The 18,517-nt window shown below is 36.7% G+C and overlaps 1 protein-coding gene across 1 annotated transcript in view; it reads left to right on the top strand.

Moving 5' to 3' along the window:
- The window catches only part of AK9 (adenylate kinase 9), a gene marked incomplete at its 3' end in the record, with an annotated part of 63,453 nt that overhangs the window by 12,828 nt on the left and 32,108 nt on the right, over positions 1-18,517 (top strand). Inside the window, exons 9-17 of the mRNA XM_010142739.1 lie at positions 252-350; positions 2,257-2,396; positions 2,481-2,661; positions 3,107-3,248; positions 5,470-5,603; positions 6,233-6,389; positions 10,151-10,259; positions 10,673-10,737; positions 16,388-16,489. Coding sequence (XP_010141041.1) covers positions 252-350; positions 2,257-2,396; positions 2,481-2,661; positions 3,107-3,248; positions 5,470-5,603; positions 6,233-6,389; positions 10,151-10,259; positions 10,673-10,737; positions 16,388-16,489 — 1,129 coding nt within the window. The remainder of the gene's footprint in view (positions 1-251; positions 351-2,256; positions 2,397-2,480; positions 2,662-3,106; positions 3,249-5,469; positions 5,604-6,232; positions 6,390-10,150; positions 10,260-10,672; positions 10,738-16,387; positions 16,490-18,517) is intronic.

The raw sequence follows: 18,517 nt of genomic DNA, 5'->3' as shown, positions 1-18,517 counted from the left end.
AGGCTTGGGATTCGAAGCATAATGAGGAGACATAAAGGCTGTGATTCAGCATGTTGTGCTGCTGTATCTATCAAATAGCTTGTTAAAACTCAGCTCAATTAACTAGCATGACTCCAGGCTAGAAATTGGACCTTGGTAGATATGTAGCCATTATAGAAATAATGTTACAATTTTAAAAATACTTTGGAGGTCCTTTTGGATCACAAACCCACTTTTGGTTGGTACTGAGTCAAGGGTTATTTTCTCTTCAGTCAGTGGTAGCTCAACTCCAGTCTCTGGGTGTTCGAAATGGGGCTCCTATAACTATACTTCAGAGTCAGCAAGAAGAAACACTGAAAGGACTGGAAAATGTAAGTGTACTTTTCTAAAATGTGATTGACTGTAACAATTATTAAAATATTGCTTATTTTCTGCTGTAAGTTGTATAACATCTTTGTTTCACAACAAGCAGTTTGTTTTACCGTGTAATAAGGGTGTTTTTTGAGCCTTGATTTTCCAGAAATGTGAATTTAAGATAATCCTGAGACTGAAATCCACTTAAAAGAGTATGACAAGAAGAAAGTCTGTCATTAAAAAAAAAAACAAGCTAGGTGATAATACTAAAATTTTGAACAAAATGTTTTGCTTAGCAATTCATTTAGCAAATTTAAAGGAAGAATGAATTCTCTTCAAGCAAATAAAGAAACTTTAGCCAAAGGATAACAATCTCTTTTCCTGAATAAGAAACTGCATGCTAATACAAATTCAGCACATAGCTGAAATTGCATATTTCCCGTAGTTAATTAGAACATGACAAGTTAGTGCTGAATTTTTCTAATTACAGTTTGTGTCCCTTCCAGATAAAACTGAAAAGCAGAAATTTGCATAAATGCCTTCGCTTCCATTCGCTTGCAGTCATCTTTCCTATTTCTTAAACAAAACTTTGAGTAGGTGAATGGTACGGTACCTGGGAGACCCTGGTACACATTTGCAGAGAACACCTGCCCTTTACAGACAGATTTGCAAGTGAAGGACTCTCTGTGTCAGAAGTCATTTGTATTTATTATTTAGTTAGTCTCTGTGTTTGTGTTAGTCTGTGTGTAAATTTTAGCATCCACAGTATTTGGGCCAAGGAGTTCTGCAGCTTTACTGGACATTATATAGAGGATTGCTTTCCTTTTCTGTTGAATCTGCCACCTTTTAGCTCAAGTGTCCTCTAGCTGCTGATATGCAAAGGTCGGTAAATAGTTTTGTTCTCTGTATCTGCCCTCTAATAACTCATTATTTCAGACTTCTTAGGTAGCTGTCTTGTTCCTCGACTGAAGAGTTCTAGTCTACTTAATCTTATTTCTTCTTAAATGAAAATGTTTCTGTGTGACTCATCAGCCATATTACCTTTTTCTGAAACTTTTCCAATTCTGTGTACTTTTCCAGATTAAGGTAGCAGAATGCACATAGCAGTAAAGATGAGGGCAGGATTTATAGAACAAGAAAATAAACCTTGATATTCTATTTTTTCTTTGCTAACCAGCCCTAACTTTCAGGTTGATTATCTGACAGCTGTTGGGCATTCAACAAATTTTTTCTTTTTTCTTTGCTAACCAGCCCTAACTTTCAGGCTGATTATCTGACAGCTGTTGGGCATTCACCAAATTTTTTCATGGAAGTATGTGTTGTAATTCCAAGATCTATTCCTTAATAGTGACGGTCGGTGACAACTCATCATTTTCTGTGTAAAACTGCTACTTTAATGCCTTGCTTCCTAGCTTCTGAAGGTCCTTCTGCAGTACTTCACAGTCAGCACTCGTCTGTACTATTCTGAATTTGGAGTCACTATAAACTTTGGGATTCGCTCACTGTTCACCTTCTGTAAAAGGTCTATTAAACTTCCTCCTATCACATGACATGTGACATTTTGGCCTTGCCATTCCCCCACACAGACTGTGGTCCTTTCTTTCTCCCCTTGGCCATTTTCTGTCGTCTTCAATAAATGGCTGATTTGTACCTCTTAATTGTTTTCAACTTCTTTAAATTATAAATGAAGACTACAGGAACTATTTTATAGTAAATAAAATTGACCACTAAATAGTTTCTCCTTAAAATTGTCCTACAATTCTGAAATATGGAATTTTTAAAAAATATTCTAAAAGGCATGATGTGGTTTTCTTTTTCATTTTGCCTATTTTCCAATAAAATCTTTCAAACAAAGTCAAGAAGGCGGCATTTGTAGCTTCAGACACAAACTACATGTGCCATTATTGCTGTTTTAATAAACAGGATGAACTTTTCTGGGTTCTGTCGTCTTACAAACTAATAGCCCCCAGATATCGATGGCGTAGAAGCAGGTGGGGGCAAGCATGTCCTGTAGCTCTGAAGGAAGGTGATATTGTAACGGGAAACCCAGACTTGGCTGTCAGGTGAGTGGAATTTGACACTTTAAACTTTTAGTCCTATTTAATGAGATAACTGTCTCTACCCGTTAGCTTCTCTTCTGTTTTAAGTTTCCTAGGTAAAATGTACGTACTGTCATCCCCAGAGGCACTGAAAACATTTCTGTTGAATCCACGGCCTTACCTGTTACCGCCAATGCCACTGCCTCCTTGTAAAGTGCTAGTATTTGGTCCTCCATGCTCTGGAAGAACAACTCTTTGTAACCTAATCGCACAGAAATACAAAGGAAAGGTGGGTTTATGTATGTCTTACGTAACAAGGGTATCAGCTGGGGCTTGGAATCAGTTAAGCACATTCTTATTCCTGTTGTTTATTAACATACACGTTGCCAACTTATGGGTTACAGAGGAAACGTAGTAATTTAGTGAAATACAGTTATATGAGTAATTAATTTTTAAAAATATTGTTTGTTTACCCTCTATGTGAGACAAATATTTTGTGTCAGTTATTCGTCATAGCATTCTGAGCAACATTTGTTTCTAAGAAAATGAAATGTAAATGCAAATTAGAAATATTTTTCACAAAATAAAAAAAAAAAAGGCCCCGCATTTGAATGATATGTAAATTTTTCTGAAATTTGCAGAGCTTTTCCAAACTCATTTCATGGCACAGAAGTTGGATCAGGTGCTGTTTTTCTGTTCTGTGGAATTTTTATTTTTTCAAATCATTTCACTAGGTTCTTGATATGGCCAAACTCATTCAACCCCATATGGAAAAATCAAGAGAAGAAAACACTGAGCAAGTGCGAAGGGACACAGTAGAAACAGCTATAACAGCAGTGAAAAATAGGATGGAATTAGAAGAGTCAGGAGACTCAGGTGAATAAGGTGTTCCATGGTCTTTGAAGCTATCTTATTTGCTTTAGGTTTTTTAACTGAAGCAATTCTGTCACTTTGACTATCACAGAAGGTGTTACTGTTATTTTGCATTAAATATGAACTAAAAGAATGGGCAGTGAAGGGAATACCTGAGTAGAATTCAGTACTTTTGATAATATTTATAAATGCTCTGAAGTTGAGGGCCACGGTTACCTAAGAAAGAGTTTTCTGAGCTCTTTTTCAAAGGAGAAATTGGTTCCAACTGATACTGGTTGGAAACTTTCAATTTCAATGACTTTCTGACAAGTTAAATCTCTGCAAAACTGGAATTTCCTTCAAGAAAGCAGCTTATCAGATAGGCTGGTGTGAACCCACAATCCACAGATTTCCCACTCTGCAGCAACCTTCCAAATATGCTGTTCCAGATGGCACATTCACGACACTCTCCAGCTCTAGTCACATTTAGACTTCTTAAGCTGCCCAGGTTTATTCAGCTTGATGAATTCAGAAAATATTTTGAGAAGGTGAAAATCACACGTTCTTTTAAATTCCTTTGAATGAAATTTGGATTTTCTTTTTGCAGGAAATGAGTGGGTTTTTTTCAAAATTATTTCTTCTGAAATGAGAATTTTCCATTGAATTGGAATAGCCTTTTCCAGTTAGCTCTAGTTATGGTGCAAATGGACAATCAAGTCATTTTGCCTTATTCAGCTAAGCTAGGAATCATCATATTTGACTTACTCATGGGTGGAAATTTATCTAACAAGAAGTCAGTGTATTCCTCTGGTGCTGCAGAACACAGGAGATGACAGTGATACAAAACTCATTGGTGTCGCAGTAAGAATAATGGTGAGCTATGACACCAAAATTAAAACAATTCAACAGTGTTATGTTCCAGATTCCTGGCTATGTGAATACTTCTGAGGACAGGTATGGAAAATCACGTTAGGATGGATGAAAATTTAACCCTAGAACTACAAACTGGTGAAGGATGTAAATTGCCAGAGAAAGTAAGAAAGCTTCAGAAGGGGAAATAAAATAGTTTTGGAAGCTTGAATCTAGATCTAGAGGTAAATACCCCTGAAAGTATTTCCTATTCATAATAAATTATTTTGTTAATTACCTAATAAATTCATCTCAATCAAGGAAGAAGATTATTAGGTAGATCCAATTAATGGGCATTAATGAAATACATTTATAAGGATCTAAAGTGGAAATTAAATAAATGTGGATTGTGAAGTATTTTTACAAATTTGTCTTTTTAAAGAAAAGCATTTGTTCCTTCAATTATATTCTTCCTTTATTTTTTGACAGTCTATACCAGCAAAAGATACTGAAGAGAGCACTAAAAAAGATCAGTTTCTTGAACTGGAGAAGTAGCATATAGTATCTTTAGCTAGGATAACTATAAAGTCTGTTTGGTTTTGGTTTGGAGTTAAGTTGAATTTTTTTTGCAGTACGGAAACACTAAGATAGTATCCCTTTCTCAGGGAGCTTGTAGCTTGGCAAAAATAATTACAGAAAGTAAATGTGGCATTTTTTTTCCAAATTATACTCTTCATATAGTAGATACTGCAGTTGCTTAAAACAGTTCTTTGCCAGTTTTTATCAAATTAGTATGTAAACCATAAACTGAGTGTTCCTTAAAAATTTTTAAACAATAGCAATCCATTGTGTCAGCAATTAATAACAAAATACGGATCCAGTATGAATGGGTTTTGCTTCTTAGGGAATGCAGGCTTCTTGATTGTTAGCAGTGTACCGTCTTGATCTATGATTTGTGCAGATTTTTAAATTAACCTGGTCAACCTTTTGATTTAGGGATCAAAGAAAACTCAAATCAAGGGAAATTCTCAAGTGCTGCAGGTGCCCGACTGTTCTAGTGCACAAATGTCATTCCATTCATATTGAAACACTAATTCACTTAGTGGTAGAAAATACTGTACCATGAAAAAGATTTGGGTTTTTTGTTTTTGTTTTTTTTTGTAATGAGAGAGCAAACCAAGATCGTAAAACTTATGTTGATGAAATACCCTGTGTAACTGCATTCAGAAGAACTGGTATTTGATTCTTCTTCAGTAAGATTGTGTAATATTGTTTAAAAGGACTGCTGCACTGTAATTATGAAGTGGCTGGATTTAATTGCCTAGCAGTCATTTCTGACCCGGGAAACAAGTACTTCAGAATTTTGTGAAGCGCTTTAAGAAATCTGTATTGCTAGGAATGGCAGAGATAACGGCTGACCACCCAGAAGTTCAAGCGATGGTAGAAGAAGCCATAAAAAGTGCATCAGTCTCCGAGGTTACCCTGTCCCCGGGAATATATGCTGAAGCACTGGAGGGAGCTGTTGCAGAGGTAAGGCTGTAAGTGCTGTACAGCAAGGGCCTTGTTTTCTAAGAGCAACCTGTGAAATCTTATACATTATTGATATATATGTTCGTAGTTTTTCTGTTTGAAAGATCAGTTTAGGTTATATCACATAGGACTGAGGAGAGAGTGAGCAAGATCATGAAAGACAAGTCTGTTGAGGACTATAGTTTTATACAGACCAGTTTTGCAAAGTACCTGGGCTACAAATTGTTAAAGGTGGGAGAATTATCTGAGGAAAGTATCACTGTATGCTTTTTATACCCTTTGTCTCTATTAAAGGACTTAACATATGATGCAAGTATTTGAAAAGAATCATACATGAAGGTTTATCCAAGAATCTTGAATTGTTTAAAATTTGTTCGCTGGTTTGTGCTATCAAAATTGGAATCTAAATTCTTTATAGGCAACCTTAAAAAATCACTGGCGTATTAATCTCTTTAGTTTAAGAAGTTTTTATATAAAGTTATAAATGTCTTCCTTTTTTTTTTACCTGACATGACAATGGGGGAAAAATGGTGACATTTAGGAAATAATTTTGTATGATGCAGTCTTTTTAAGCAGCTCACAGACCTTTGTAGTCTTTTAATGTTACTGAACCTGGCATTTTATAACAGCTTATGAAGAAGAACAAAGACAGGTTTCCTGGTGCTCCAGAAAAAGGAGGATGGGTAGTGGATAACTACCCTCTCTCAGTAGATCACTGGTCAGCTTTATCGGAAAAAGGACTTTTACCGGACACTGTTGTCTGTCTGAAGGATACAGAAAAAGATGGTTAGTAAATGCACACTAATGAAACTTCATGTTTTCTTTTTTCTGTGTTGATACCTGTGTATAGAGACTGATAAGAAAAACTAGTAGTTATATCTCATTTATAAAGTTTCAGGGGTCTAGAGAAGGAAGAATCTAGTGAATCAACAGATTTCTTACAATTTGGATTAAAGGGATTACACAGAATTGAAAACAGGAATGGTTTACAAAAGCAGTAAAGAAAATTCCTTCTATTTATAATCCTATTTACAATTTCCCCCTCTGTACAGTCAGCATTGAACACCACTGGACTCTTAAAAGTTTCAGACTTTTGTATTCTGTGTCTGGCTGGCCACCAGCTTGCAGTGTGGCTCTCAGTCAAATTTCCCTGCCTGGCATTGGTTTACCCGCTTGAAAAATCAATATGAACTTTTTCTGCTTGAAAGAAAAGGGGGGCAAAAATACCTGTATGCAGGTGTATCCTGTTCCCCATCCAGGAGTCAAAAGAAGTTGAGCAACCTCTTCCCCAGATTGATACAATAGCCTCGTACCAGTCAGTTCAGAGGAAGGGAATTTTACTTTATCGTTTCAAGCAGGAAGGAAGGTAGGCATGATAAAGGGCACAGATTCTTATGCCGTTAACAGTTTTACCAGCCAAATCACGCGTTAATGGATTATGCCTCCTTGATTCATACCACATTGCCTTGTGGCAATGTTTGATCACTACCTGTTCAACCCAGTCCATTGTCAAAAGTTCTTTCCATAACAGACATTTCCCTTCAAGAAGGGAATGATAGGTCTCTTCATACTTGGTTCGAGAAAGCTCAGTAATGCCCCAGTACTAGAATCTGTCCAGAGAGCTTTTCAAACCCTTGTCCCAGAATATAAAAATCCGTCTAAGCAAATCAAGGTTGTACAGTTTACTCGGAAGACTTCTTATTAATAAACAAGCAAACAAAAAAGCTTTTCAGAAGTATATCATCTGATCAGCTAATCGTCCTCACAACTCAACTACAGTACCTAAGCTACCGAGCCACATCGCTTTGTGACTTTTTGTACCACCTTAAGCATCTTCAGTAAAAATCTCCCGGTGTGACTGGAGCTTATATACAGGCTAAATACAGGCTGAGAGTTTCTGTGAGGAAGTTGTGGACCCAGCGTTACTGAGAAAATTGTATTTGCTGTTCCTGTCACTCAAAAAGACTTCATCTCTGGTACTTCCAGAAAGAACTTAAGGACATTTCCAAGCCTCATCTCTGCTTCCCAGACACTTCAAGCATAGTGAAACGTTCATGAACCTAGTTTCTGGGACACAGTGAATTGTTCTTTCTTAGAACCACAAAAAGCAACTTATTCACGTAGCTGGCATGCAGTAATGTCGAGTTAATGCAGTGTCCAATAACGAACAGCAGGAGTCAAGCTGTAGCCTTTTCAGCGGGGAGAGGACCGAGGTGGGAGAGGTGCTTTCAGAATTATGTTAACTTTCTCTTCACTTCTTCAGAATTTAATGCATTAGTGAATTAACTGGCTAAAAGAAAATGTTGTCTCATGGTTCTGGAAAGGCTCTATGCTAATCAGACACTTTGGGAATAGATAATTCTTCATGGGAACCATGTTGAAAACTGGTCAATAGTAACTGCCCATTTTTTTTCTTTCGGGAAGGGATGAACTTGGGAGCCTGTAGTATGCAGACTTCTCTAGGGCTTTCAAATCGTGCTTCCTTCCTGCAACATGCACCTTTCGGCCACTACCATTAGTTCTCAAAACCTAGCTCTCAATGACTTGCTCTAATCTGAAGTCTAATTTGAACTCTTGGTAGCCATCTTTTCCGTGCAATCACCGTCTGCTTCTCCAGTCTGATAGATGGCAGATTCTTTAAAGCATAAGCATAAGCCATGTCCATTTTTAATGGTTTTTTAGCCTATACCCTAATTTTATCCCTGAAGCTGTATCAGTCTTTCATATGAATCCATGACAACTTATTTTTCTTCAGAGTTTCATTCACTGGTGGGAGGAAATGAATTAACATACTTTACATGATAAAGCATATATTTTTAGTGTCTCAGCTTGAAACAAGTCCTGTGCAAACTGAATACAAGTCATACTATTTATAGGCTATTATAACAAATCAAAGTGAAGTATAACACTGGCATAGAGATTTTCTGAACAGACTTCCAGTTGCATTAGAGCAGGACATTACAAAAACATTGTTCTTTCAACCAGAATCAGCTGAGCTCCCTACAAACCTGCTCCATGAGCAAGCTAGCTTACTGCTGCTTAATACCAGTAGCAGATATTCTCAAGTCAGCCACCTAGGAATTCGCTAATTTGTTATACATTATTCTAAAGGCTTATAGGTCGGTTGATCAAGTTAATACTGAAATCCTTCATAGATGAAACAATATTGAATCCTTTTAGTGAGAAACACCTGTGATGGTACCAAGGAAGAAAGAATGGTTACAGTAGAGTAACTGTGATTCTTCTGGATGTTCTGCATGTGGAAATTCTGTAATTAAAGCTGCTTCACTTCAGTTCAATGCCATTTGCACTCTGAATAATGAAGTAAATTAATGCTCTGTGGCATTGCTGCTTTTCATAATACTGTGAGAAAACACAATGATGGGAAAGCGCATGCCTGGGCCAGCAGGCAAAGCCACTGAAAACTCACTTTTTTTGCAGAAGCATATCAAGGCAGTATTATCTAAAGATGAATTTACAGACTACATTTAAAAAAAATTCCCTTCACTCACCCTCCTTTTTCAAGAAATATAATTAATTGAAAGTATTTGGTTAAAATATAAACTGTTCACATGAAAATATCATCTGCCTCAAATCAACACCAATGTTCCTAACAGTTAAATAACACATTTCTCACAGTTCAAATTTAGATAAAAATATGTTTTATGTTAGTTGGTGATAGTGATCATGTGTGATATGGGACGAACAAGTGTGAGGGAAGGGAGGAAAAACCACAAGATGGTTATGTCTGCTGTGTGTTAGTTGCTGCTAGTTGATGGCAGTGATCACATGAGAGATCCCAGAGATATGGGAGGAAAAGGTATGACTAAAGTGAGGTGACAGACAAGATCATAATGCCTGCTATTGTTTCCTTGAATGTAGCTAGTTTTCTTTCTTTTTTGTTCTTTTTTTTTTTTTAAAATTGTATTAACTCTTTATTTGATTCTCACAAATGTGGAGTTCACATTTGCACAGCATTTCGCGTCATTACTTTGTAAGCTATTCCCTGAACTAGTCTAAGCTGGCGTAACTCCACTGATGGAAATGGATTTCAGCCACACAGCCATATATCATAAATCTATTTGCCAAAGTAAGTAAGTCAGTAGAGTTCCTAGTAGGCACAGTGTATTCTTCATTTCTGTCAGCCAGCTGTAGTAGTATAGCTATGGACATTCTTCAGATTGTTTTGAATGTTTTTCATTTGTTTCTTCATAGTTTTCTTGTACACATACGAAAAAATAAATGCTGGAGTAATGCATGGTATACAGAAATGTAAGATAAACATTTTCAGTGCTGTCTCCCCTTATAGCCTTCGTCATAACCTTTGCATATCCCACACTCAGTTTATTAGGTGCTCGAACTTGAAAACAAAGCTCTAAAACCGTAGAAAGCAACAGTATAATAACTTTTCACTGGTGTATATGCCTTTTCTTGGCTTTAAAAATAAGTAGAAATATGGTCGAGCATTCATTAAATAATTTTCCTAACTCAACTTTAGTTTTATACAGATGCCTAAAACTCATTACTGTTGTGTAATTGTGCTGCAGGAGTCTGTATACTACGCAGAACATACTTAGCAAACAGGGATGAAATTAATTCTAAGATTTTGAAAAGGCTAAGAGATGAAGCATTAGAAAAGAAAGAAGAAGTAGTAAGGTAAAATATTTCAAATGTCTAAACGTATATAAATAAGCACAAGAAAATTCTAGCCTTACTTTATGTTAAAGTTATCAGTGCATTTATCAACACAGATGAACTAAACCAGTACACAAAATTGTGATGTGTAGGAAATAATCCATATGTGTTAACTGTGAGGAATATCTCATTTAGATCAGGGGCAGAAAATCCTCCTGCTAAATGCATTTGCATTAGCCTTTCATTAGTCCAGCCCTTTGATGCAATGAAACAATAACATTTAAATGATAAAATATATTTGATTTTTATTTTGTACAAGCCAAATTATATTTCAGATCCCGGTAGTATATTTCCACATCTTTACTTTAATGTGTCTGCAACTTGTTTCAATAGTATTTATGTAAATCTTAAAATGAATAATCTTTTACTTGCAGAAGAGAAATGGAAGAAATACCACCATCAGAGGAAGATCAGTTTCTAGAGGATGCTGAGGGGGAAGGTGAAAGTGTGTATCATTTTACTTCTCTTTTATCTAATCTTGGTTTTCAAATCATTTAGTAATTTAGTTTTTATAGTAGATTTTACAGTTTTTATTTCCTTTTCACATTCAGCATCTAGAAAAATGACTTTGTATTACCATCTTTGCTTCCTTCACTGGTGCAGGCCCTCATTTCTATGTGTCATTCTTAATGGATGTTACAGAATAGAGACGTGTATTAAGTCAGCCCGCACAGTTATGGTTTTCAATAAATCCAGAGGACAGGACTCTCTATCTCCTCTAGTAACTTTTTTAAGTGGGTTATTAACTGTATTGAAACTTCCTACTCATCAAAGATCTGTATCCTGTCACAAGTCAGAAAACATCGTTAGAACTTACCTAATAGTTAGTAAGAAATTTGCAAAACTCTCTGATTTTCTGTTCTTCATCCAAGAAGTTTGAGTTGAAGCAATTAAAGGGGAATGCAAATTATTTCAGGAGTGGCTTTCTTAACACTCAGTAAGAATTGCTGAACCTGGTAGCAACATACATTATGAACTGCTGAATCCAGTGGCCCAGTAGAGGCGAGGCTGCTGCAGCTGCATGTCCCCAGGGCCATGCAGTAATGGGTCTGAGCATGTATTTCCATTTCCCTTTTGATCCTCTTCTTACTCTGTTATCCATGCTTGTTACTCCTCAGTCCACTTTGATCCCACTTTCTCCATGGCTTTGGTCCTTGTCAGAAATGTCTCATAGTATTATCAGTCTCTCAAAATCCCAGTGTGTTTTTCCTGGCATCCCCTAATCTCATACCCTGTAGGCAGTTAATCCCCCTCAGCCAGGGAGAGCCGCTCTGGTTGGTTCATCTCAAGAGATCTCACATCCAAACAATGCCTTCATCATCTTTTAATGACCCTAAGGGGAGCCAAGTCAAGATTATGCTTGTTCTGATTAGGTTATTTGGGTTACCCCCACCTGTCATTGTTCCTCCCCTCCTCTGTGCTTACAGAGATTAGCCTTTAATAACATAACCTAACCACAGAAAAAATAATGGAATTATGGATATTACGTAAGGTTTCTCCTCTAATAACAATATTAATAAAACATTTTGGGTAATGACTTTCTTACTTTCCTTATTTCAGTATTGACAGAACCATGTATTTTTGTTTAGCCAGTCTTTATTTCCTGTAAAGATCCTGCTTTTGTATCACAATTGAGCTATACTTTGTTTCCAGCAATGAAAATATAATTGTCCTGGGCAGGAGAGAATCATCTGTGAGGACTGAGATTTTGGGGGCAGGCCAACTGTCACAGATAGGCTAGGTTTTTGCATCTCGGAGAATACTGTCAGTTGGGTCGAGGTTTAGAAATAAATCCAGTTAGTCTCAACGTTTTTGAACCTCAACAGTCAAAAAAGTTGCAGGCTTGTACTTTCCTTTTTGCCTTCTTTAATCACAACCTACTTTCTTAGAGAAATGTTGCTGTCTGATTTGGATCTGCTGTCAAGGTAAAGTGCCTGTACCAGTAGCTGTCTCTGTATTAAGAATTAGAGTATTTTCTTCCTCTGCTATGGGATTTCAAGGTTTTTCCATTGTAGCCTAAATTATCACTTAGGGCCTAGAGCTGAAATGAAAAATGGAAGTGCATGAATTCCCACTTTTTTTTTTCCCCCTCTCAGCAGTGGGGGCCTAGACTGCCATTATGGTCTTTCATTTAAACATCACATCCTGGTTTCTGTAGAGAAGTAGTATGGACAAGCTTAAATTCTGTATTGTCAATATGTCTCACGGCACTTTCTTTCATTATCCAGCCTGGCATTTACTTTTACCTACATTATAACAAGGCCTAAGTTGTAAAGGTGGTATAAGATAGACTGAACATGACAACAGGCTTTTAATTTTTAGTTAGGTATCATTTCACCTGCTCTCTGAAAAAAATACTCTAGCTTTGTAGGGTTCATTAAATTACACAAAAAACTTTTTAAAAATTCTACACTATAACTCTTTGTAGTTTCTAATAAAACATATAGCTCTCTCCAAAGTGAATGAGTTCTAAAGTGTTAAATATAAAGGGTTCTACGCAGATACTCTATTATCACTCTCTCAAACAACAAAGTTCAGCCAAGTTTTGAATATCTAACTCATTTGGATCTGAGTACATCAAAACAACAATTAATAATGATAGGAGTAATAATGTCTTATACATACTTGTGCTCTTAACACGTGTGAAGTCTTTGTTGAGACAAAAGCATGCTCTCCTACGCCTACCTTTGATTTTAATAATCAAATACTGACTCATCAAAACACTTCAGTCACGCTGCTCTTAGCCTGACATCTGCTTTATTTCACATGTAGTGCCATCAGCACATTGACTGCAGCTTTTCTCCCATGTGACATGGCTTTACAAAAGTATAAATGAAGGATATGTTCACAGTCTGAGGGGGTTTTATATAGCAGTTGTGGTATAAAAATGAAAACTCAGAAAAATAGTCCAGAGCCCAAATCACACTCTTTTGATGTCTCATGTATCATATCATACGAGAATGGTTCAAAGCTGCACCAGGGGAGGGTTAGGCTGGACGTGAGGAAGAATTTCTTTACAGAGGGGGTGGTCAAACACTGGAACAGGCTTCCTGGAGAGGTGGTCAGTGCCCCAAGCCTGTCACGTTTCAAAGGCATTTGGACAATGCCTTGACAGCATGCTTTGACTTTTGGTCAGCCTTGAATTGGTCAGGAAGTTGGACTAGATGATCATTGTAGGTCCCTTCCAACGGAAATAGTTCTACTCTACTCCACTCCTATTCTGTGTAAACAAAAATGCATTTCAATAACTGCAATTTTTCGTAACTGAACATATTCAAATTTATAATATTGTTTGTGTTTAAAAGCAAAAAAAATGGTTGCAGAAATGAGGAAGGTACTTACATGTGTCTTAATGAGAGTGAAAGTAAATGGAAAAGGAGACTTTGGGTAAATTTAATTATTTAAGTGGGTTAGGAAGATAAGTCCAATGCTGGAAATGTCTGTTGAAGGTGCACAAAACAATTTATGTGGTAACTCTTCTTTGTAGTGTCTAGCTGAAAATTATAGCCCCAGATCTTTTTTCACATGTCCCTTGACACAATTATTCTGAGCTTAAATTATTTTCAGGGATTTCTCACTGTATTTAAGCATTTTTTACAGCAGCTTTACGTGAGTATGGATTTATTTATACTAGGAGACAGCTATATGACTTCATGAGAATATATTTCAGGCACTGCAGAAGAGTTATACAGTTTCAGGCTGATCTGTGGGTGCATTCCACTCTTCCTGAAGTAAAACTCGGCATATTTCTTTCTTGCCACATTTCAGCCATAAAATATCCCATGGAATTGATCTTATCCACAGAAGCAAAGGGTCATCATGGTTTAAGACTTTATTGTCTCTGCTTTCTTTGTCAGTCCTGCTTTTCTGCCAGAGGTTACCTCCTTCCTATAGCAAACTCCACTGGAGTCATGTATGCCTGTGCCTCAGTAGCTCAGGGTGGTGTGTTAGTACAACGCCACCTTCACTGATGTCTGTTCTGCAACTCTTGCTACTTGGACAGAAGCTCTTGCAAGAAACAAATGGGTAGCTGGAGCTGATACTTCCAGCCATCACCTCCTGTGCTTGTCCTTTACAGCTTTTACTACCAATATTTGTTATAAAACCTTTAATACTGATCCCAATCCCTGCTTTTCTTATATTACAGATAGTGGAGGGTTGAACCAATACCCAGCTTTTTAGCTTTTATTTTATGTTTTTGCTTTTTTTATTTTTATCATTGTGTTAATTTCAGTAACGTATGTTTTAACAGCAGAAAATAAATATCATAATAATTCAACCTGTACATGTTAGGACATTTCCTCTTTAGTCTTTGAAGAGAAATGCTTTTTGGAATCAATTGTAGTTATAATATTTACCAGACAGCTGATGTGTGTTCAGTCCTACAGCCTCTAAATATATTTCCTTTGTTATTCTTGGCTGGCTTGCATCCTGATTTGTTTTTTTCCTTCGCTCTAACTGGAGGGTGTTCAGTGAGAGAGTTTGAACAAAGACAGTTTATTAAGCTGCAGAAAAGGTATAACAAAGGACTTGTACCACAAACTTCAAAGCAAGCTGTAGGGATACTAATTTCACAGTTTGTTCGGTCTTTGAGCAATGTTGCATGATCTTCAAAGCCACTTCCTGCCCTCCTTCATAAGCCTGATATGATAATTGCATTCTAATACCTGTAATCACACCATTTTAGGGAGAGAAATTTCAAAATTTTAAACACAAAGGTTATGAACAACTTTCTCAATTAGATCCCAAACACCTTCCATTTTTAAATTATTTTAGTCTCTCATTGGGAGAAATAAAGGCTAAGGTTATTGGTTTAATAAAGCTGTGCATTTCTCTGTGGAAAGAAAGAACAAAAGCCTATGATTAGAGCTGTCAGCCTCTCTGAAGGCTCTTGTCACTTTGTGAACATCTGTATGAAAAAGGACGTCTCAGTTTATTTGTCTACTGTCTGTCCATTGATCTCCCTTAACCCTTTCCAGCACCAGTCTTGTGAATGAAGTCTCGTAAGTGTTCAGACATGCTGTGAAAATTCAGACCTGCTTAGATTCTGTGCCACAGCTATTTCCGTTGGATTGTCTGTGGTGGAGTTGTGTATGCACGTCAGAATTTGCACGCCGACAGCCTTAACAAAGTGTCTTCCATTTTGCACGTATTTTTCTCGTGTTGTTTTCCTCTTCGTGTGTACTATGGATTCTCGATTTATTACAGAGGCGTCGAAACTCTTTTTGCTTGACTGCATTCCTGTATATATCAAAAGGAAATAAAGAACCAGAATAAGTGAAAAATTTACTCAGTTTGACACGTGCTGAAGGCAGCGTTTTTTTGTCTGCTATTCATACATGAAGAACGTGATTGTTTACAAGATAAAGTTTCCTGATCCTGATAAATCAGGAATTCAGTGTTTCCAACCTATTTTTCATGATGTTTGTGGTTTCTTTGCCAAAAAAAGAGAGAGATATACATGAAAACAAATACCATTATTTCAGATCTTAAAATACATTCTTGTTTACTGCGATTTGAGTTTGAGGTAATCATAACTTGAGGTGTACTAGTGGTGTTTTATTACTTTAACAATGGTCTAAGGGCATAAGCAAAACAGGGCTTGTAGGAAAAAGTATTATTCTTTATTGACTAACTGGTAACACTTGGAAAAATGGCACCAGCCTTCAGACATAAAAGCCCTTCCTCAAGTCCGAAGCACTTCTGCCGGATAGGAGCTGTTCCATAGAACACGAAGTGTGCACTTTTGCAAAGTCTTTTTTTGAGCGTAGCTTGAGCACTGATTGCATAGATTATAATGCATGAAAAATACTCTTACGTAAAAGCATGGTATTAAATAAAGTACTTCTCAACTTAATTCATGGACATGTGGCCTCTGATAGATGGTCTGCCTTTCCCCACAGATCAGGTAGACAATCTTAAAATGTTCTGGTCAGTGTGCAACACCTGAGCACTAAAGTAACTATTATTTGCAGGTGATCAAATATAAGTTTTGCAGTGTGATCAAAAAATATCTTTATTTCTATAGAGCCTCCGTCACTCCTCAATGAGTTTGTTAAAGTTACTGATGATTTTATTTGTGCCAACAGAATTTGAGGACAACGATGAGCAGCTTTCACCTGAAACTGAACAAATGCCCCAGAAACAGTCCAGTGACTCTGCAGATTACAAAGAAGAATCTAAACCTACAGGTTAGCATTGTAGCACATATAATCTCTTTTAACTTGCTAGTGTTAGGAATTGTATGCCTTCCTTTTCTGCAAGCTTTTACTGTATTTGAAAATTGGCTGTAAAAATCATTCCTTACCTTAACTTTTTTCTTACGAAGAAGTTTTTAAGGGAATAGTCAAGATCAAGTTATTTAAACACAAATGCAATGAAAGGCATATTGTTATTTCCTGTTAAAAATAATGCACCAGGTATTTGCACTTTGAAAGTCAACAAAGTCCCACTACTGCCTAAGTACTGCCTCTGCTGCCTAAATGCTAAATTAATAAATGTGTGCAGAGATCTATGGAAATAACAGATAAAGTGAGCATTACTGAAATTCCAGGTTGACATAACCTCTTATATTCAGAAATCCATGAACACTCTCTACAGGAGGAAATGATAAGGGAGGGAAATCAGAGGAAAAAACTTAATAAAGTCACTGTCATGGATTGTGACCCCCCAAAAAAGAAAAAGTAGAACGAAGAAAATACCAGGAAAAAAACCGGGGGAGAAAAAACCCCCAGGAAATAATCAAATTGCGGTATTCACAAGCACCTACATGGGATTTTAACAAACCTCGGTTCTACAGACCATTTTAATATTAACATTATATCCACATTAATGAGAAATTACTAGTCCATTCCCCGTGGCAAGGGTTCCTGGGAAAAATGAGAGGGGATGAATGTGAACGATCGAAATATGTCCTGTATTTCCCTTAGTCATCCACTGTCCTGCGAACAGCTTGCTAGAATTCACACAGGGTCACGTTGTGTTCTTTTTGGTATAAGGTAAAATTCTGCAGCACGTGGAACTCCATAGAACCATAAGCTAATGATACACGAAATCCTATAGTAGCCTTCTCGAAAACACTTCGAAGGCAGCTCATCTTTAATGGAGACAGTCTGCTTTAGTTTTTTAAATGTACATTTTAGCTTTTACCTACTAAAATTTTTAGAGTATGTTAAAGTGCAAAGGAGAAACAAATTCAACATAAACCATTTTATTTTCAATGACAAATTGTTAAATAAACACATTTTTATGCATTAGAAAGGGTCAACTTAATCTGTAAAATGCACTGCTTTTTTTTTTCCAAACACCATGAATCAGTCCACGCAATATAAGTTTGTCTGCTAAGGACATTTCACTGTAATACGCTGAAAATTATTAGGCAGCATATATTTATAAGCAATGAAAAGTCTGTATAAACAAACTATGTGGCCTGGTTCAAAAAGACAAACGAAAATATGTTCATTATGAAATACATAACAGTGTCACTGTTATCCTACATTTTGCCTTTCTGTTTATTTGGATAGTTAAACTCTAATGAAGAAATGTGCTGTCTTCTGGTGTCTCTGTCACTGCTTTGGCAGAGTTTGAGAGGGGAGGAAAAACAATCTTTTCATTATTTTTGTTGCTGAATATGGACTCAGAGCAAAACAAGTCATATCTAATAGTAGCAGAACACTGGGAAAAAAAAAAGATATTAAAGCCTTTCCTTTTCAGCAGCTCCCTTGGAGAACGTGGGGGCAGAAAGGCTTTGAGGATTGTTTGTCTCTATGGTAACTGGAAGAATATGGGAGGTTGCCATGTAGGCATTCCCTGTGAAAGCTCCAGATCTAGCGCTGCGGTAAGGGAAGGAAGTTAAGAACAGCACTGTTAGACAGACCGCCGCCTCCTCCGAAGGAAACTTGTTTGCATTTTTAGATCCATTTATTTTTAAACCATTACTGTCTTTTTGAGTATTTTTCTTGGCTGTGTTTCTTATTTCTTTGAAAATATCTTTTCTCTGTAAATCACCTCTGCAAGCAGAATTTTTATAACTTATATCTAATGGAAACATACAGCTCCCTTCTTTAAAAATATTGTCAGTATTTTTGGTCCCTGAGACCCAGTTTGAAACAAACCAAATGCCGGGGAGGCAACATTTTTGTTATAGTAAGTTACAAATACCTGAACCAAAATGCCATGATGTTTGGGTAGTCCACTTGTTGGGTTGTGCCTTTTCCCTA

Source organism: Buceros rhinoceros, unplaced genomic scaffold (assembly GCF_000710305.1).
Source record: "Buceros rhinoceros silvestris isolate BGI_N320 unplaced genomic scaffold, ASM71030v1 scaffold7709, whole genome shotgun sequence".
NCBI lineage: Eukaryota > Metazoa > Chordata > Aves > Bucerotiformes > Bucerotidae > Buceros > Buceros rhinoceros.
This window is presented reverse-complemented; position numbering and strand designations above follow the sequence as displayed.